Raw genomic sequence first — 22,317 nt, forward strand, 5'->3', positions numbered from 1 at the left:
CATCCATAATAGACAGTAGTCTTTCATTTTCTTCCAAGAGGCCTTATATCTTTTCTTTCTGTATAACTCTGGCTTCTGAATCCTTTTTCCATTGAATTTTTAGCTGTTAAAAGACAACTCATTATCACTCTCTTCTGTAATTTGTTGGAGTTCTAGAGTTGGATCCGGTTGCATTCATATTTTTTAACTTCTTGACTACCTTAGAAAACTGTTTCTTCATAAGAGTTATAGGTTCAGTCACATTTGCTTCACTTTCAGACTTATGGACTGTTGACTCTTCTTCATATATTGATTTAAAAGAAACACCCTTGACTTTTTTATTTTCTCTGTTAGATATGGTCATCTCAAATGTGAGCAAAGACCCAAACAATTCATCCAGTTTTAACTTAGTTATATCATGTACTTCCTCTTTAGTTGTAACCTTCATGTCAAATTTTTCAGTTAGAGAGGTTGCAGGTTCCTTACGCATAATTTTGGATTCAGGAATCTTTTCTCCAAGAAGTAATGACTTGTTGGCTATTTCCAAAACTCTCTCGTTATATTCAGATACAGACTCATCCTCGGACATTTTTAAGGCTTCAAACTTTGAGGTCACCAACTGTAATCTAGATATTTTATGTAACGACCCAACTCCTTATACTGAATCGAAGTCATTACTAAATATAGAACAAGTGGTTTAAGTCATAAAATTTATTAAAACGCATACGGTTTAAGAAATTTCATTCAGAAAAATTAAACAAGGTAGTCATGCAAAAAAAATGTAAATGCGTTCTGAAGTCCTACTCGGGCCCTATCTACATAAAAGATGGTAAGTAATGAATAGTACTCAAACTCAAATGCAAAAAAAATCTGAAATAAGAATAAGCGGAAGCGGTAGTCCCTATGGCCCTCCACGGTCTCACTTCGGGTCGCTCGCCAGCTTGCCCTTGCCCTTGCCTCGTCCCCTACCTGAAAACATAAAATGGAGAGAGTGAGTATAAAAATACTCAGTAAGGGACCCACTACTAGTCCCACTAGGTGCCTGTTAACTTCCTGTTAGAGTCCTGATAACTGGTACCCAATCTCTGGCACGTTCCCGAACACGTGCAATCATGCGCTCCCGTAGGAACGTAACTCTGGTCTCCAGTGCCCCGGGGGACACCTAGGACAGTCGGGATGCGAGGACCCCGTCGAGTCACTTGAGTCATATCTATATCCATGCTAGACTGGTGTCCCGTCGGACCACACAGTCCTCAATAGGTGGTGATCCCGAAGGACACCCATGCAGGTACGACTCTAACAGATTAAGCTAACAGGTACCCTAATTGCAGTATACATACACATGGCATCAGCATATAACATGTCACATAAATCATCTCTACACTCTCCGTCCCGACATTCGTCGTATAGCCATAACAGCTCTTGCCACACATATCAGGCTATAGTATAACTATATCGTCATTTGCATCATACTATCGTTTATCTCAAGCAACGTACTGTCTAATCCTTAACATGAAAAGTCGGGGCATACATAGTCTCATACTTCTAAACATGAAGCTAGTAGTAGAATCTCTTACCTGGAGATTTACTTGTCGAGTCCTAACCACGAGGCAGTACGCTTTCCAAGCGACGAAGTCCTAACTGTTTAATATGCCAAAATTCGTAATTAGGTCGCCAACGACTATCGGTTCAAGACTCATTTGAAATAACTTACCCTAGAGAGGTTGCAGTGCTCGAGCCCCCCTGCTGAAGAATTCCCGCGCTGCAGCTATTACTTGGTCCAAGACGTCCCTTAAGGAAAATAACTTAATTTTAGTCCCAAATTAATTTAATTAATGTCCGAAGCATGGAGTCTTACTGGGAAATGCCACAATAATTAATTAAATTACCAAAATTTAGGTGGATGGAGCCAATTTAGTCTTGGCGGCTCGGCTGGAAGAAGACAGGACCGGCTCGGCTTGGCGCAGGCGCGGCTCGGCTCGGTACAGGGAGCTACGCGTGCGGCTCGGCTTGCAACAGGGAGGGGATGCGGCTCGGCTACGCGGAAAATGCGCGGCGCGGCTTCCCACGCGGACGCGGCTCACACGCGGAGAGGGCTGGACGCGGCGCGGCTTCCGTTTCGGCTTCGGGCGCGCGGACGTGGAGCGGCTCTCGATTCGTTCGTCGACTGGAGGCACGCGCGGCGGATCGGCTTCGAGTGGCGGCTGCGGGAGACGGCTGTGCGCGGATCGAAGCGGCTCCCTTCGGCTCGATCGGAGCGGCGCGGCTGGCTGAACTTCTCGGATCGACGCGGCGCGACGAGCTTCGGCTGCACGGATCGGCTTGATCGAAGCGACGCGACGCGGCTTGGCTATCCTCCTGATCGGAGCGGCGCGGCGTCGGCTGTCCTCCTTAGGTCGAAGCGGCGCGGCGAGTTCCGGCTCGGCTGGCAGCTGCGGATTCGGCTGCAGACGCGCGGAGGATGGTTCGGCTTCCACTCGGCTTGCAGACGCGCGGCGGATCGGCTTCGGCGCTTGCTTGAAGCTGGCGGCGTGCGGCGGCAGCGCGGAGAGTGGCGGCGGCTAGGGTTTTCTCTTCTTCTTTTTTTTTTTCTTCTTTGGGGAGATGAGGAGTCTCACGTCTCCCAATGCCTCTTTTTAAAAGAATTTCCAAAATTAATAAAAGAATTTAATAGCCCCTTTTTCTCTCTCCACCCTTGACCCTTTCTAAGGCAATTAATTAATTTGCCACTCCATTAATTGACTAATTTACCCCAAACTTCAATAATTAATATAAAAAGAAAAAAAACTTTAGTTTAATAAGAATAATATTAACCACACTTAATATTAATATTAATGGTCAAAACAACAAAGGAAAACCGAAATTGTTGGGCGTTACAATCTTCCCTAAAAAAAAAAAAAACTTTCGTCCTCGAAAGTTCTAATCCTCGAACAGCTCGGGGTGTTGGGCTCTCATGTCCTCTTCTTTTTCCCACGTTGCCTCTTCCATTCCATGGTTCTGCCAAAGGACTTTGACCAGTGGAATTTCTCGACTGCGAAGCTTCTTGACCTCCCTTGCCAGAACCTCGACAGGCTGCTCCTCGTAGCTCAAGTTCTCGCTAATCTGCAGTGGCTCGAAGTCCACCACATGTGTTGGGTCTGCGACATATTTCCTCAGCATGGAGATATGGAATACGTCGTGCACTGCAGCAAAAGATGGGGGTAGCGCCAAGCGGTAAGCCACGGGGCCAATCCGCTCCAATATCTCGAACGGCCCTACGAAGCGTGGACTCAGCTTCCCCTTCTTCGCGAACCTCAGAACACCCTTCATGGGTGCAACCTTCAGAAAGACCATATCTCCCACTTCAAACTCGAGGTCCTTACGTCGTACATCAGCGTAACTCTTCTGTCTGCTCTGGGCTGTCAGCATACGAGCTCGGATCTTCTGTATGGCTACGTTGGTAGTTTGCACTAACTCGGGGCCTAGCATCCTCTGCTCTCCAACCTCGCCCCAGCAGACAGGGGATCTACAGCACTTGCCATACAGAGCCTCCAACGGTGCCATACCGATAGTAGCCTGGTAGCTGTTGTTATAGGCAAACTCCATCAGATGCAGATGGGAGTCCCAACTTCCTGAAAACTCTAGCACGCAGGCCCGCAGCATATCTTCCAAAATCTGGTTCAATCTCTCTGTCTGACCATCAGTCTGAGGGTGGAATGCCGTGCTGAAGTCCAGCCTCGTACCTAATGCAAGTTGAAGTCCCTTCCAGAACTTCGATGTGAAACGAGCGTCTCTGTCTGAAATGATGGATACGGGTACTCCATGTAGTCTCACAATCTCTGTCACATATAACTGCCCCCACTTACTGGCAGTGTAAGTGGACTTCCCTGGCACGAAATGGGCCGACTTCGTGAGTCTGTCGACCACAACCCAGATCACCGTGTAGCCCTTTAGGGTCTTGGGCAGTCCCGTAATAAAATCCATCGACACACTCTCCCACTTCCACCCTGGCACACTCAAGGGTTGCAACAACCCTGCTGGACGCTGCCTAGGTGCCTTCACCTGCTGGCACACCAAGCATCTACTGACAAGGTCTGCCACATCCCTCTTCATGCCCCTCCACCAATAGACACTCCTTAAGTCCTGGTACATCTTCGTACTCCCAGGATGCATGGTAAACGGGGAACTGTGAGCCTCAGTCAAAAGCTCCGTCTTAACTGCGCTGTCTTCCGGCACACATAGGCGTCCCTCAAACATAAGGCCATCGTCAGAGGATATGGAGAAGTCTTCACCTTGCTCTGTCTCTACCATACGACGCTTCTCTGCCAAGTAAGGATCATTCAGCTGAGCAGCAATGATCTTTTGCCTCAAGGTTGGCTGAACTGTCAACTGAGCCAACTGTGCGGTAACCTCACCTACTGAGACTGCAATCTCCGCTCTCTCAAAATCCCTGAGTAAGGGAGTCTGCTTGGTGATTAGCGCTGCTGAATGTGCAACTTTCCTACTCAGCGCATCAGCCACTACATTTGCTTTACCTGGGTGGTATAGGATCTCGCAGTCGTAGTCTTTCACCAACTCGAGCCACCTCCTCTGCCTCATGTTCAACTCCTTCTGGGTGAAGAAGTACTTCAGGCTCTTATGGTCGGTGTAAATCTGAATCTTCTCACCGTACAGATAGTGCCTCCATATCTTCAGTGCAAAGACTACAGCTGCCAACTCCAAGTCATGGGTAGGGTAGTTCTGCTCATGGATCTTCAATTGGCGGGAGGCATAAGCAACTACCTTACCTTACTGCATCAGGACACAGCCCAGTCCCTTCTTGGAGGCATCACTATAGATCACAAAGTTTCTCGAACCATCGGGCACTATCAGGACTGGTGCAGTCACTAGCTTCTGTTTGAGCTCCTGAAAGCTACGCTCGCATGCTGGGCTCCAGACAAAAGGGGTTCCCTTCCTGGTCAACTGGGTCAACGGGCTGGCTATACGTGAGAAGTCTTCCACGAACCTCCTGTAGTAACCTGCCAAGCCCAGAAAACTTCGAATTTCACTAACCGTGGACGGTCGAGTCCAGTTGGTCACCGCTTCAATCTTTGCGGGATCTACTGAAACTCCCTCACTGGAAACCACGTGGCCAAGAAACGTCACCTTCCTTAACCAGAATTCACACTTGGAGAACTTGGCATACAACTTGTTGGCTCGAAGGGTCTCCAAAACCTGGTGTAAGTGCTCCTCGTGCTCCGCCTCAGTTTTTGAGTAAATGAGGATGTCGTCAATGAAGACTATGACGAACAAGTCTAGAAAGTCCTTAAACACCCTGTTTATCAAATCCATGAATACTGCAGGAGCGTTAGTCAAGCCGAAAGACATCACAACGAATTCGTAATGTCCGTACCTCGATCGAAAAGCCGTCTTGGGAATGTCACCGTCCCTAATCCTCAACTGGTGATAGCCTGATCGCAGGTCGATCTTGGAAAAGACAGTGGCTCCCTGCAACTGATCGAACAGGTCATCAATCCTGGGCAAGGGGTAGCGGTTTTTGACTGTCACCTTGTTCAGCTCTCGGTAGTCAATACAGAGGCGCATCGACCCATCCTTCTTCTTCACGAACAATACTGGGGCTCCCCAAGGCGACACACTGGGCCGGATGAAGCCTTTGTCCAGCAACTCCTGTAACTGGACCTTCAACTCCTTTAGCTCGGCTGGAGCCATTCTGTAAGGGGCCCTCGAGATAGGAGCAGTGTCCGGCTCTAACTCGATGGCGAAGTCTACCACTCTGGGAGGCGGAAGTCCTGGGAGTTCGTCTGGGAAAACGTCGGGGTACTCCCTCACCACTGGTTCAGAAGATAGGGAAACTTCTGGCTCTCTAATATCCACTACGCTTGCCAAGATGCCCCAAGTACCCTGGCTGAGTAGTTTACTAGCCTTCATGGCTGAGATGACCTTGGGTATACATACCATGCCTGCCCCCCTGAATTTGAAACTAGCCCCGGAGGGAGGGTTAAAGACAACTTCTTTGCCAAAACAGTCTATATTTGCATGGTTGGCTGACAGCCAATCCATGCCTAGTATCACATCAAAATCCTGCATGTCTAACACTAGCAAGGTCACATCTAACATACGATTCGCTATCTCTACCCGACATGCCTTTATTTGTTCTTTGGACAACAGGACCTCTCCAGATGGAGTAGAAACCGACAAAACACTACCCAAAGGCTCTACCTCCAAACCCACATGCTGAACGAAAACGGAGGATATAAACGAGTGGGATGACCCAGAGTCAAATAGCACAAAAGCATAATGCCCCAAAATTGGGAGCGTACCTGTCACCACTGTGCCAGCTCGCTCGGCCTCCTGCCGGGTGGTGGCGAAAACTCTCCCCTGCTGGGACGCAGAAGGCTGGGGCGGTGTCGTCTCAAAGGGTTTCCGAGGACACACATCAGCAGTGTGCCCCGGCTGTCTGCACCTGAAGCATACTCCACTTCCAGCCAAGCAACGACCTCCATGAACTCTCCCACAGGTAGTACAAGCAGGTAGCTCTCTCAGGGTCTTCCCGGCTGCTGCAAGCTCCCGTCGTTGTCTCTGGAAGACACCTCCTGACCTCAGTGTTCGCTGCGGTGCTACGTCAGGCTGCATCTCAACCTTTCTCTTCTGTCCCAAGGCTGGCCCTCTGCCGGCAGCCTTGGACGAATCGGCTCTCTCAGGCAGGCTCAAATCCAGTGCTATACGTAGTGCATCAGCATGCGTGGCTGGGCGGAGGGCTCTGACAATGCCCTGAAGGTCTAGCCTGAGTCCTCTAACGAATTTCTCCGTCCTGGCAGCCTCATCCCTTACCATATCGGGAGCAAAGCGGGACAGCATATCGAACTCGGCGTCGTACTGCTCCACCGTCATGTCGCCTTGCTCCAAGTTTAGGAACTCTTGCAGCTTGGCGTGCTTCACATTGGCAGAGAAGAACTTAGCATAGAAGTTCTCCTTGAACTGCTCCCAGGTTATTTTGCTGACATCGCCCCCCAGCATTCTCTCAGCGGTCTCCCACCAGGCGGTGCCCCTGTCCTCCAAGAAGAAGACTGCACACTGACCTTCTAGTCTTCTGGGCACTTCATGTATCGGAAAATAGTCTCTATGGACGTCAACCACATTTGGGCCTTTGTGGGGTTGTCCATGGATCCGTCAAAAGTCTTAGGATTATACTTCCTGAAATCCCGTAAGTGTTTCACCTCGGCCGACAGTTGAACTGGTACTGGTTGAGCTTCCTCAGGGGCTGGAGGAGCGACGGCCTGGGCCTGAATAGGGGCGGCCTGGTTCTGCTGGGCGGCAAGGAAGGGCGCCAAAGCAGCTTGCAGCATGTCCTGATAACGCTGCTCCATCGCGGCGAGATCCGCCTGGGTGACCGGTGCGTTTGGGTCGACTGCCGGTGCAACAGGTGGCGCCTCCGGCTGGCCACGACCGGCTCCTCTGCCTCCCCTACCACCTCCTCGGCGTGCACCCCTACGTGGCGGCATTCTCCCTAAAATTCACCAACAAACTTTTCACCACAAGAACTTAACACCCTATATCTAGGTCTTAGACTATTCAGGCAAAATTGTAATCTTAACATTAGCAAGGCTTTAGACATACCTGGCGAGTGCCGAAGGACCGTATAGCCATAGGGTGAAGTAAAACCAAAACAAAAAATGACTTACATCGTAGGTCAGTCTACATAACCTAAAACACTGTGCTCTGATACCAACTGTAACGACCCAACTCCTTATACTGAATCGAAGTCATTACTAAATATAGAACAAGTGGTTTAAGTCATAAAATTTATTAAAACGCATACGGTTTAAGAAATTTCATTCAGAAAAATTAAACAAGGTAGTCATGCAAAAAAAATGTAAATGCGTTCTGAAGTCCTACTCGGGCCCTATCTACATAAAAGATGGTAAGTAATGAATAGTACTCAAACTCAAATGCAAAAAAAATCTGAAATAAGAATAAGCGGAAGCGGTAGTCCCTATGGCCCTCCACGGTCTCACTTCGGGTCGCTCGCCAGCTTGCCCTTGCCCTTGCCTCGTCCCCTACCTGAAAACATAAAATGGAGAGAGTGAGTATAAAAATACTCAGTAAGGGACCCACTACTAGTCCCACTAGGTGCCTGTTAACTTCCTGTTAGAGTCCTGATAACTGGTACCCAATCTCTGGCACGTTCCCGAACACGTGCAATCATGCGCTCCCGTAGGAACGTAACTCTGGTCTCCAGTGCCCCGGGGGACACCTAGGACAGTCGGGATGCGAAGACCCCGTCGAGTCACTTGAGTCATATCTATATCCATGCTAGACTGGTGTCCCGTCGGACCACACAGTCCTCAATAGGTGGTGATCCCGAAGGACACCCATGCAGGTACGACTCTAACAGATTAAGCTAACAGGTACCCTAATTGCAGTATACATACACATGGCATCAGCATATAACATGTCACATAAATCATCTCTACACTCTCCGTCCCGACATTCGTCGTATAGCCATAACAGCTCTTGCCACACATATCAGGCTATAGTATAACTATATCGTCATTTGCATCATACTATCGTTTATCTCAAGCAACGTACTGTCTAATCCTTAACATGAAAAGTCGGGGCATACATAGTCTCATACTTCTAAACATGAAGCTAGTAGTAGAATCTCTTACCTGGAGATTTACTTGTCGAGTCCTAACCACGAGGCAGTACGCTTTCCAAGCGACGAAGTCCTAACTGTTTAATATGCCAAAATTCGTAATTAGGTCGCCAACGACTATCGGTTCAAGACTCATTTGAAATAACTTACCCTAGAGAGGTTGCAGTGCTCGAGCCCCCCTGCTGAAGAATTCCCGCGCTGCAGCAATTACTTGGTCCAAGACGTCCCTTAAGGAAAATAACTTAATTTTAGTCCCAAATTAATTTAATTAATGTCCGAAGCATGGAGTCTTACTGGGAAATGCCACAATAATTAATTAAATTACCAAAATTTAGGTGGATGGAGCCAATTTAGTCTTGGCGGCTCGGCTGGAAGAAGATAGGACCGGCTCGGCTTGGCGCAGGCGCGGCTCGGCTCGGTACAGGGAGCTACGCGTGCGGCTCGGCTTGCAACAGGGAGGGGATGCGGCTCGGCTACGCGGAAAATGCGCGGCGCGGCTTCCCACGCGGACGCGGCTCACACGCGGAGAGGGCTGGACGCGGCGCGGCTTCCGTTTCGGCTTCGGGCGCGCGGACGTGGAGCGGCTCCGGGTTCGTTCGTCGGCTGGAGGCACGCGCGGCGGATCGGCTGTGAGTGGCGGCTACGGGAGACGGCTGTGCGCGGATTGAAGCGGCTCCCTTCGGCTCGATCGGAGCGGCGCGGCTGGCTGAACTTCTCAGATCGACGCGGCGCGGCGAGCTTCGGCTGCACGGATCGGCTTGATCGAAGCGACGCGACGCGGCTCGGCTATCCTCCTGATCGGAGCGGCGCGGCGTCGGCTGTCCTCCTTAGGTCGAAGCGGCGCGGCGAGTTCCGGCTCGGTTGGCGGCTGCGGATTCGGCTGCAGACGCGCGGAGGATGGTTCGGCTTCCACTCGGCTTGCAGACGCGCGGCGGATCGGCTTCGGCGCTTGCTTGAAGCTGGCGGCGTGCGGCGGCGGGCGGCGGCGGCGCGGAGAGTGGCGACGACTAGGGTTTTCTCTTCTTCTTTTTTTTTTTTCTTCTTTGGGGAGATGAGGAGTCTCACGTCTCCCAATGCCTCTTTTTAAAAGAATTTCCAAAATTAATAAAAGAATTTAATAGCCCCCTTTTTCTCTCTCCACCCTTGACCCTTTCTAAGGCAATTAATTAATTTGCCACTCCATTAATTGACTAATTTACCCCTAACTTCAATAATTAATATAAAAAGAAAAAAAACTTTAGTTTAATAAGAATAATATTAACCACACTTAATATTAATATTAATGGTCAAAACAACAAAGGAAAACCGAAATTGTTGGGTCGTTACATTTTAACTTTTGTAGTGCCTTCATAAGCGATTTCCAATATTTTTCAAGCTTCTTTAGCAGAACTACAAGAATTTATTAGTTTAAAGACATTTAGATCAACACCATTAAGTATAGCGTTGAGAGCTCTAGCATTCCCAACAAAGGCTTGTTCTTTAGCATCAGTCCAGTGTACTTTAGATTTTGGAATAGACACCTCATCTACGGTTTTAATAAACGAAATTATAGGAGGTTTCCAGTACGAATAATTTTTGCCATCGAGAATAGGATGGCGTGAAGCTAAAGGTCCTTCCATGATTATCTTCATGGATTTGCAACCTGCTCTGATACCAATTGAAAAATGTTGTGAGATAATTAAATAAACCTTTATTTAAATCTCAAGTATTTAGCTATTTTGTAATAGCTAGAGGAACAACAGAAGAAAATAACACATAGAACTTTGGTAACCCAATTCGACAAATACCGCCTACATCTAGGGAGCTGTGCATAGCTCATATGAGTAATATTATTTAGATTCACAATAGTCAATATACTTAATTTCATACAACAAGTAGTTTTTTCTCAAATATATGATTATCTTAATATACTTAATCACTTAAGTATTCAGGCTTCCCCTGAACATAACGTGAATCTACCCGATAATGTCTTCATGCTCCCCCTGAGTCTAAGATGACCTCTCAATCACTACTTCATCTTTCAAATTACTCATCATTAAGTTCATCACAGATCAACATGGTGATACCATAGGTAATACGTTGCACTACCTTCTTTTTGTTTGTATAACTTCAACGACAGTAAACTTGACTAATCTTTTACACTTACTCTCTACGTCATTAGCCATATTGAAACCCATAAGTTTCGTAATATATATATATATATATATATATATATATATATATATATATATATATATATATATATATATATATATATTCCTTCAAGAATAATCTAAAAAACATATTGATATAAGATTTCTAAAATAAAGAAAGATATTTTATCTTTTTAAAATTAAATAACTTATTAATAAAAGATAATCTCATAAAATATTTTTTACAAAATCCCAACATGGTTTTAATCCAATTAATTTGTCTATGTTAGTCTCTAGATAACAGAGAACACAGATCGGCCAACTTCATGGTCAATCAATCGCGTCTCTTTCTTAAGTTCGATTGAATTGGAAAAGAAAAAGCGAGGGAGGAGGAGTAAAGAAAGGAAAATGGAGAAAAGAGAAGAAAAATTTAACTTAAAAGAAGGAAGAGAAAATGAGGGGAAGAAGAAAATAAGAGAAGAGCCAAAATTGAAGATCGGGAAGAAACAAAATGAAGAAAGAGGAAGAGACAAACCAAGAGAAATTGAAAAAGAGAGAGGAGAGGTTGCGTGAGGGAGAGGCAAAAGGAGAAAGATAAGGAAAAAGATTGAAGGATGATTCTCTGAAATTGGAAAACAAGAGAAAAATAAATAAAATAAAATAAAGAATTTCATTGGTGTATATAATATGAAATTTTTTCAATATTTTAAAGAAAAATATATTCATATTTACCCTCATTCTTTTTATGTAAAACCTTGATTTCACTACAACCCATGATTTTGGCATTAAATATGATGTAACTACACTATTGGCTATTATTTTCTCAGTTCATACGTGCAATTCTCTTTTTAAAAGTAAAAAATTTTTGTGCATCAGCCGATATTTTGGTTTTTTTTTTTTGGCTCCAATACTTTGGTTCGTTAAAAAGCAAAATCGACCACCGACTGCCCCTTAACAGAATTGTCCGATTGCAGTTGGTTCGGTCGGTTTCGATTGTTTGAGCACTTCTAATCTCATGTCTAAATTATCTCCATGTGTTATTCTTCACACCATCTTCTTTACTAAATTTCCATCATTAACCTCTCTTTCTTTCTCTAGATTCATGCTTATATTCATATTCCAAATATCATTTATCTTCATTCCATCAAATTGTTCAATCAAATCCTATCATGTGGTAAATTCTTTTTACTTCTTTTATGCAATATTTTAATTATTTATGTTGATGTAAATGATGAGAAGAGAACGCACAAACACGAGTGAGTGCATCCCATATTGCATCTAAGAATTTATTACCCTATCAATAATATATATTAATGTAATAATCTATAACAACGATGAATATGAGTATTATTTTAATCAATATCAGGAGGCAATTAGTATTCTATATTAATGATTAGTCTGTTACCAATATTAAATTAGTATATTTGTAATCGGTAACCATGACAATAAATATAAATGTACATGAAGTACTTACAGATTACTTTGCACAACACAACCCATAATTTATTTATTATAAAAGTATTAGAAGAGTAGATCCAAAGGTTAGATCTAAGTCAATCGGTATAACTTTATCAGAAAATCAAAGCATTTATATTGAGAGAGATTGTTCCGGGATTGTAACCTTTGAAGAGAACATGTGTGCTTGACCAAGTAATAATGCTAGTATTATATTAGTATTGTTAACCTATATAAATAATTGGTATGAATAATATCTATATTGATATTCATAATTAAAATGTCATATTATTATTATTATTATTATTATTATTATTATTATTATTATTATTATTATTATTATTATTATTATTATTATTATTATTATTATTATTATTATTATTATTATTATTATTGCTTTCCATCATTATTGTTTATAATTATTAGATAACATAACAAAAGTTTTATTTTAAAACAATTTGATAATGAGAAGAGTATATTGAGAATTTCACATTGAAAAAATTAAGCTAGGTAATTCTCAATCTCTATAAGATAAAAGAACTACTCTTTTTTTTTTTTTTTTGTCAATTAGATTTAAAATGAAATCTCATACTATATTAAATATGGTATTAGAATCCATATGATCCAAATGGGTATTCGATTCAATAAAACAAAATTGAGATCTGATTAAAAATGATGAACTTGATGAGCTACAAGACTCTCATTACTAAATTGTTATGAGAGGAACCTTATGATATCAAAGAAAGGATGACTACTTATCTATTCTTGTAAGATCTCTTGGTTTTTAAAAAATTAAACGACTTGCTTTAAAAACTCACCAAATTTGTTGAACAAAAATCTTTCTAATCATGTTATTTCTCTCTAAAAAGGATTTAGAGTATTTTTTTTTTTTTTTTTTTTTTTTTTTTTTTGTGTTAGATTAAATTTGACCAAATGTTTACATCACAGCTAGCTATCACGAGAATTCCAAATTAATTTTAAATTCAAACTCCTATCTCCCTCTATATATACAAATTCAGACATGCCTCTCCACATAAAGAAATTTGAAAAAAACACAATAATGGAGCATAGTCTTATTATGGCTTCCTTTCCTCTATTCATTCTCATATCTATGCTTCACTTTCACTTGGGATTCCCCCTCTCCTCAAACACTAGCCCTAATGAAGGTAATAAAACCCCACTTTTTTATTGTATCGAACTTTTGCATCTTTGCATTTTTGCTCGCTTTATCAACGATATCTCTTTTGGTTTTGGAGTGTGATAACTATGCTTGGGATGCCAACCTAATTAGGATATTTCAATGTATCTATTAATCTCTTTTGTCCTTTGAGTTGCCTCTAATATTATAATCGTAGATAAATTCTTTTTTCTTTTTTTTTTCAGATTTTAGATACATGAAGTTTGTACATGATGCTAGTGATTTACCAACAGAAGAAGAATATGACTACATAATAATAGGGGGAGGAACAGCAGGGTGTCCATTAGCTGCAACATTATCATCCAATTTCTCAGTCCTACTTCTTGAAAGAGGTAGTGAACCAACCAAATATCCCTCTGTACTGAAGGAACAAAGTTTCTTAAATGTCTACACGGTTGAAGACGATGGCGAAAATCCTTTCCAACGATTTGTTTCTGAGGATGGCGTGGAGAATTTAAGAGGACGAGTCCTTGGTGGTACTAGTATGCTCAATGGTGGATTCTACTCAAGGGGACATCGAGAGTTTTTTGAAACTGCTGGGGTTAAGTGGGATATGGAATTGGTGAAAAAGGCTTATGAATGGGTTGAAGAGGGTGTGGTGTTTGAAGCAAGTTTGAATAATGGTTGGCAATATGCTTTCAGAAATGGTTTGTTGGAAGCTGGAGTTGGTCCTTATAATGAATTTGATTTGAACCATCGTTTAGGGACTAAAATTGGAGGGTCAATTTTTGATAAAGAAGGAAATAGACATGGATCTGTGGAGCTTTTGAATAAGGCTCACCCTAATAATCTTAAAGTTGTCGTCCGAGCCACAGTAGAGAAAATCATCTTTTCTGGTTAGTGCTAAATATAGAACAATAAATCTCACCTTAATTTTAATTCATTCATATATCTATAAGGTCAACAATTTAAAAGATTTGCTATCAATGACTATTATAGACATTGATACAAGTCTATCAATGACTATCAATGATAAAAAAAAAAAAACTTTGCTATATTTTAATTTATAATTATTTTCGTTGGTTTTACTATATTTGAAGATGTTCCTTTGCTTTTTTATAATAATAAATCTCACTTGATTACATTAATATATCTATAACTATTTGGTTATGGGTATATCATTTGATACACGAAAATTTAATATTGACATTTTAATCCTTATATTGAACACACTATTACATCCGGTTTGGGATTATATTTGGTTCGGCTTTGGTTCACATGAATTCTTCCATCGAATGAACGGTTCGGTTCTGGTTTTCTATAAAAACCTGGTCGGACTGAACCACTTACACCCCTACTAGTTCCACAGATGGCTTCCTCCAACTTTGTATCACATTGATTTCTTTTCTTCAATTTGTGTAGGTTTATCAGCAAGAGGGGTTTTATATTCAGATTCCAAAGGAAAGTTACACACAGCATCCATCCGCAGAAAAGGAGAAATTATTCTAAGTGCAGGAGCCATTGGAAGTCCTCAACTTCTCCTTCTAAGTGGGGTTGGCCCAAAATCTCATCTTTCATCCTTAAAACTACCTATCGTTCTTCACCAACCACATGTCGGCCAATCCATGTCCGACAATCCTCGTTTCACTGTCAATATGGTGCTTCCATATCCATTGGTTATCACAGCCGTAAAAGTTGTTGGAACCTTAGATGACAATATCCATCTTCAATCTATCACAGGATTTTTACCATTTTCACTGCCTCCATCATTTAGTCTTCTTCCTCGTGGATTTGATTCCGTCAATTTGAGCTTAGCCACCGTCGTTGGAAAATTCTCTGAGGTTCTTTCTGAAGGGTCCTTGAAATTGAATTCTTCAACTGATGTGAAGAAAAATCCCATTGTTAGATTTAATTACTATTCTCATCCTGATGATCTTGCTAAATGTGTTAGAGGAGTAAGAAAAATGGGAGATTTTCTTAAAACTGCAACAATTGAAAAGATTAAGATACAAGATTTTGAGGGTAAGAGAAGTTTTGCGTTTTTGGAACCTCCGCTACCGGAAAATTTATCGGATATTGGTGTGGTTGAAAAGTATTGTAAGAAAACAGTGACGACTTATTGGCATTACCATGGAGGATGCTTGGTGGGAAAAGTTGTCGACGGTAATTATAGAGTCATGGGAGTTAAAAATTTGCGTGTAGTTGATGGCTCCACTTTTTCTGATTCACCTGGAACCAATCCTATGGCTACTCTCATGATGCTTGGCCGGTGAGTTATAATATATATATTTGATTATGTTTTCAATTCGTTGTATATATTTGTCCAAATTCAACTCAAAGTTGAACTTCTTAATATTGTTTATAAACTTAATTTCGAGAAAAACACAAGTTTATCAAACAAATATTTTAATTATTTAGATATTGATGGGTAACAATTAGATTTTTGATTTTTTGTTTTCTAAAATATTAAGTTCGTAGACACTATTTATACTTCTAAATTTCGTATTTTGTTATTTACATTTTTTTATAGTTTTAAAAATTAAATAAAATTTGAAAACTAAAAAAAATAGAATTTTTAGAATTTATGTTGGAGTTTAGTTAAAAATTCAACTATTTTAGATGTAAATCTAACCAATAGAAATGAAATAGACTTAATTTAAAAAAAAACAAAAAAAACAAAATGGTTGGTAATTGAGACTTTAACATTTTATTCTTGAAATTGTTCATGAAATTACACAGGTGTAATGTTCACCCAACAAAAAAAAAAAAAAAAAAGAAAGCTATTGGGCAAAATGTTTAAATAAACTACACTTAATATTTTTTCTTCAAAAAGAAATTAGTACAGCTTTTGTAGTTTAACAATATATATATATATATATATATATATATATGGTGTTGAAATTTGAGTATTTGGTACTTTATACTCAAAGATGTAGATTTAAAAAAAAAAAAAGTTAAAATTATGGTGTAGATTATTTTATTGCCCTTTACTTTTTTTTTTTTATACTGACAGTTTCTTAATTGTTTTGCAGATATGTTGGGCTTAACATATTGCGAGAGAGATCAGGAGTTAAAAATGATTTAACTAACCTAATTAAGCCGTCTCATAACACATTGTTCTAGTTTATGTAGTCTTGTATCTTATGTTTAAATATTCTAATGAATAAATTTGGTTGATAATTGTTTCTTTTATCTTTCTTTTTCCTACTTAAAAACAACACTAATAAATGTATATGTTAATTACTACTAGCCATAGTTAAAGAGATCTCATGCCATCCCCAGTTAAATCTGTCATATATTATATCTGTCATAGTACTGTGACAGCTAGGGGATACTTAACGCTAATCAAACCTTGAAATTGAAGATTCTAATTTTCATACTTTGCTTATTATGTAGTTAATTAAGTAAGAACTTAAATACGTAAATTAATATTATAAAAATTAATGAATGCATGTATATGTTAATTTAATTTGATCGTAGCTGCCCATTAATATATTTTAGTGAATGAACAGTTTTTGTTTAATTATTTTTAGCTTTAAAAGATTCTAAGAGTTATGATCTATTTAATCAATGATGCAATTTTTCTTTTTTCTTTCCTTTTTTAATTGATTTGTCTTGTATGAACTACCAACGGCTTTTTTTTTCGAGTTTTTTTAAATATAAAAAATGTATCAAATATATTATAAAATATAGAAAAATTTTAGATAGAATTGGAATACATATAAATTTTTATTATATATATAGTAAATATCAATATTGATAATCTTATCCATATTCAATAATTTGTACCAAACACCAATATTATTATCATTTGTAATCCATATCTATATTATTTATGATCAATATCAGTATAGGGAATTAGTAATTTTTATTAATGGTTAGTCTGTTATAAATATTAATTAGTATTTGTAACCAGTAAAAATATAATGACAGTATTTGTAATCGGTATGAATAATCTATATCAATAATTTGCATCAATATCTATAGATATATCCATGATTAAAAAGTTAGTGTATATATATATATATGTATTTGCTGAATTCATCTATTCTTAACATTCATTATCATTGTTCACGATTAATGCGTTAATGCAATGCTCCAAAATAAGATAATTCGTAATTTTAATTATCTTAAATTTAATTATAACCATGTTAAAATTATTTGGATGTTAATTGAGTTAATTGTTAAAATTGTTTTATTAGGTGAGAAGCAGGAATAATTAAATATTTTAAGAAAATATTTAATAAATTTGGAGATTCGGATTTTTTTTTTCTTTTTTTTGTGCTATGAAAGATTTGATTTAAATGAAATGTGATAGGTTAGATTTATATTTTGTGAAGTTTAGGAAATTATAATTAATTATATAAAGGGTTTTTTTAAAAAATATAACAAAACGGTAAAGTACTTACACTGTATAGAACAATTTCGAAAACGAAAAAAGCCCAAAGGCTCACAGCGTAATATACCAAAAATGTCCTGTCAACCACGCCGTCAACAACGCGTGTGTAATATATTTGCGATCATTTAGATTTGGTTATTGTTTGGTACGAGATTGTTTAGATATGGCTGCAATTTATATTTTCAATTCTATCGTTTAATTTTGTTACACGATTGTTTAATTTGGTTACCGATCGTTTAGATTTGGGGACCCAAATCTGAACGATTTTTTTAAAAATTTGATACACGATTTTTTAAATTCTTTTGGTACACGATCGTTTAAATTTCTCTAAACAATAATTTAGTTTTTTTACATGATTGTTTACTTTTTTTTTACACGATCGTTTACATTTGGCTACTCCAATCTAAATGATTTTTTTTTCAAGATTTTTTATACACGATCTTTTATTTTTTCTGCACGATAGTTTACTTTTTTTACACGATAGTTTATATTTGGCTACTCCAATCTAAATGATTTTTTTCAAGTTATTTTTTTACACAATTGTTTACTTTTTTTTTACACGATCATTTACATTTGGCTACTCCAATCTAAATGATTTTTTTTCAAAATTCTTTAAACACGATCTTTTAGATTTTGCTAATTTTTGTATACCGTTGTTTAGATTTAGTTATCCAAATTTAAACGACGTAAAAAAGAGAGAAAAAGAAGAAAGACGATGGAAAGAAATCAAAGCGAAAAAAAAAAAAAAAGAAATACAATGAAAAGATTAAACAACGTAAAAGAAGAATCAGAAAAAAAAAAAGACGATAGAAAGAAATCGCAACAGAAAAAAAGAAGAGGAAAAGAAGAAATATGATGGAAATATAACGCAGCAGAAAAAAAAGAAGGAAAAGAATAAAGACGATGAAAGAAATCGTATGAGAAAGACGATGGAAGAAATCACATGAGGAAGACGATGAAAGAAATTGCATGAGGAAGACGATGAAAGAAATACCGAGGAAGAGAAGAAAGATGGAAGAATAAACCTGAAATATTTAAAAAATGACTAATTATATAGGCTTTATTACACTAGCCGTAAATAATATGATGTTTTGTTACATTTATGAAAGTTTTCCTTATATATGTGTGTATATATAATTAATTAAATTGTGAAAATGTTAAAAATAATTATATTATTGGAGATAATATAATATTGAAGAATATATATATATATATATATATATATATATATATATATATTATTTTAGGAAGATAAAAGTGGAGGTGATTGAGGAGAGAGAAATATTTGATTTTCATTTTGGAGAAAAAAAATAAAGGAAGAAAGAAAGAAATAATGTGATTGGTTATTAAGTGAAGAAGGAAAAGATGTTTTGGTTTTTTTTAAAAAAAAAAAAAAGAGAAAAGAGGAATATTAAATAGTATTATTATTATTATTATTATTGTTATTAAATAGAGTTTCTCGGTCAATGTGCTAAAAAAAGCAACATCAAGTATAGTTTTAAAAAAGCAAAATTTTCACAAAATTTTTCGAACTATTTTACGTTAACTTTTACTTAATGTTTTTTTCGCGTCAAGTATAGTTAACATTTACTTGTCGCGAAAATTTGTCAAGTATAATTAACATTTTTATTTGACACTTAAAAAATGTCAAGTATAAAAATGTCAAGTAATATTTATGAAATCCATAAATTTTTTAAAATGTCAACAATTTTTATAAAATAAGGAAGCGGCCAAAATTTCAAAATTTCATCCCAAATTTTCTTTCCTTCCTCTCTCGTATACCCACGATTTTTCCTTTCTTCTTCCCTTCCACTCGAACAAAATACGATTTTCCCTCCACTCAAATTTCCTTCCTTTCTCTATGTTTTGTTAGAAACATAAAAGAAAAGAACAAGTCGAAAGGACAAAATTTTGTCTGTGGCGCAAAAAAATTCAAGGCAATGTTCTAACGTAAATCCTAATTCTCCCTCAAATTTCTTGATTTCTTCTTCTCAATCTCTTTCTTTCTTTTGTTATATGTATTTCAATTTTTTAGGTTTCAGAGGAAGATATGGGGGAACTAATTTGCTTGACTTTGGTTGTTGCCATCGACAACAATATTGACAAAATACTTTAATAAAAGGGCACCGTCATTCTTCCTCCTCTCTTTCAAGTTCAAGGTTCACTTTCTCTTTTCCTGTCTTTTTACCTTTGTTTTCTTTTTCACATTTTCTAGGTCATTTAATTAATTTCATGCGATTCGTTTGTTATTCTTCCTCAAGTTGTCCTATCGCTAGAAATATGGTGCATCATTGATTCTAAATTTTTCAAATTTCATTAAGGAAGCAAGAGAGATTGGATTTGCTTTATGAATCGGGTTTTGTATTTGGGAAAGCTATTAGTTCTGATCAATTTGTGTTCTTTGAAACCCTACCTAGTTCATCTACTGCCGCGACTGCCATTAAACCATCTAGTTCCAAGGTATTGTTGTGGCTTTTTCGTTGATTTGTGTGCTTTGGCTATCTCTTTTTATTGTTCCATTATGATGTTTGTTGGATACTGGAGCTATTACTACTACAGAAATTGGATTACTTGACGTTAATACAGTGTCAAGTAAACCTTTCCAGAATATTATTTTTCTAGTCCTTTTCAAATTCTTCTGAGATTGGAAAATCGTCAAGGCCCTACATTTCCCAAAGTATAGTATAAATCAAAATGAACTAATTTCTTTAGCGATTAAAAAAAAAGAAACATAAACATAGTTAGCTTACATATTCGTTACGTATTTAATATCATCTCGGGAGCTTGTTCTCAACGAGTCAAGATGATACACCACATCATCATATGGATTAATGGCTACTAATGACCAATGATCCCTAAATGAAATATATATATATATGCAAGTAATTAGTATTTTGGTACTAATGCAAGTTTAAATTGATAATTTAGGAAGTTCTTCACCATGCCAAAACCAAATCTTATAACTTTCATCAATGCCATTAAAATATAAATGATCTCTAAAATCATCAGCTTTATGTTTTTGACAATTTCCACACTTTAAACAAGGGCAACGTATAGAAGTATTAGTTGTATTGGAAAATCCAAATATGATAAAGTTCTCTACACCCAACTCAAACTCTTTAAATAATCTACTCTTTGACATCCATGATTTATCCATACTTAATTATAATATGCTAATCTTGGATCTACAAAAAAAAAAAAATTACAATATTCAAAATTAGGTAACTCATGCAACTTACTATCCTATCAACAAACAAATCCTAATCTAGCTTAAGTGTTCGAGTAGTAACATCATTTACATCGAAATCAAAGCTCAAATTAACAAGCAATTTACTCTTCGTCAAGCCTTAGATACTCAAATCAAGGATCCAAACATAAAACATAAACGAAATTAAGTTCAAACTTTATGATCTCAAACTAAAAGACAAAATTAACTTATAAAAAGTCCTTATTCACCATACCCAACACGTGGTTTGATCTAAAAATACTTCAAAACTTAAATCGAGCAACACAGCCAAAATCTTACTTAAATTGGTCTCGAACTTAATTGGCAACGTTGTTTAAACTTTTAAACATCTTTAAAACTCAAATCTAGAGCTCTACATACGAATTTCACATACATCAGTCAAAGATCGCATTGAAATTCATGCAAATCCCATTCAAATGTACATCAGTAACAAAAATCAATCAACATTTCAGTCAAAAAACATTCAAATGTAGATCAGTAGCATCTCTACCATAGAAGCCAAACAAACAGTAAATTACCCAAGACCTAAGTTAAGATATTAGGTATTTAATACAAAAACTAAACCAGTCCATTGATGTGACAAACTCGAAGTTCATAGGGGTGAAGAGACATAGTCAATAATTGGCTCACCTTTTCCCTGCTTGGTTGCAGTTAACTCTATCATGCTAACAATATGTCGGGTGCTATAGAAACGATTGAGAAAGTCTCTTTCAAGATGCTCCCAACTATCAATTGATTCAGGCTCCAAGTCGGTGTACCAGTCGAAGGCGTTTCCTTTGAGAGTTATGGACGAACTGCTTGACTAACAATCTCCTCGTGTACTAGCAGTTTCATAATTTTTGATGAAATGAGCAATATGTTGATTTGGGTTGCCCTTTCCATCAAACTGTTGAAACTTGGGTGGTTGGTATCCATGTGACATCCTCATATTGTCAATCCTCTTCGTATATGACTTGAAATATAAAGAGAAGGTTTGAGCAGGTCCACCGTATTGAGTTTTGATGGAGTTTGCAATCATCTCTTGCAGCTGCTGAACAGACAACAATTCGATTGAGGTAGAATTTTGTGGTTGACTTTCTTACATAATTTCCTTCCCTTTGTCAACTTTCTTGCATAATTTCCTTCCATTTGTCAACATTCTTCATAGTGTGTGTGTGTGACTTGATTTAGCAGCATCACGACTTTGGATGTGATTCTTCAGCGATGCAATCTCGAAATCCCTTTCTTTAACCACCTTCATGAGCATATTAACTTTTTTTGGATGAGGCACCTCCTCGTTTGAGCGCTCAGACGACGAGTTGTGTTCGTCAATCGCAAGATTCTCTTTGATTA

General features: G+C 38.4%; 1 protein-coding gene across 1 annotated transcript; it reads left to right on the forward strand.

The window, feature by feature from the left end:
- The first annotated feature begins 13,049 nt into the window (after positions 1-13,049).
- On the forward strand, positions 13,050-16,519 carry LOC103493083 ((R)-mandelonitrile lyase 1-like). Its single transcript, XM_051084549.1, has 4 exons — positions 13,050-13,367; positions 13,585-14,235; positions 14,762-15,608; positions 16,372-16,519. The coding sequence occupies exons 1-4, from the start codon at positions 13,223-13,225 to the stop codon at positions 16,460-16,462; spliced, it is 1,734 nt and encodes a 577-aa protein (XP_050940506.1). The 5' UTR covers positions 13,050-13,222; the 3' UTR covers positions 16,463-16,519.
- Positions 16,520-22,317: the final 5,798 nt, after the last annotated feature.

This window comes from Cucumis melo, chromosome 5 (genome assembly GCF_025177605.1).
Source record: "Cucumis melo cultivar AY chromosome 5, USDA_Cmelo_AY_1.0, whole genome shotgun sequence".
NCBI lineage: Eukaryota > Viridiplantae > Streptophyta > Magnoliopsida > Cucurbitales > Cucurbitaceae > Cucumis > Cucumis melo.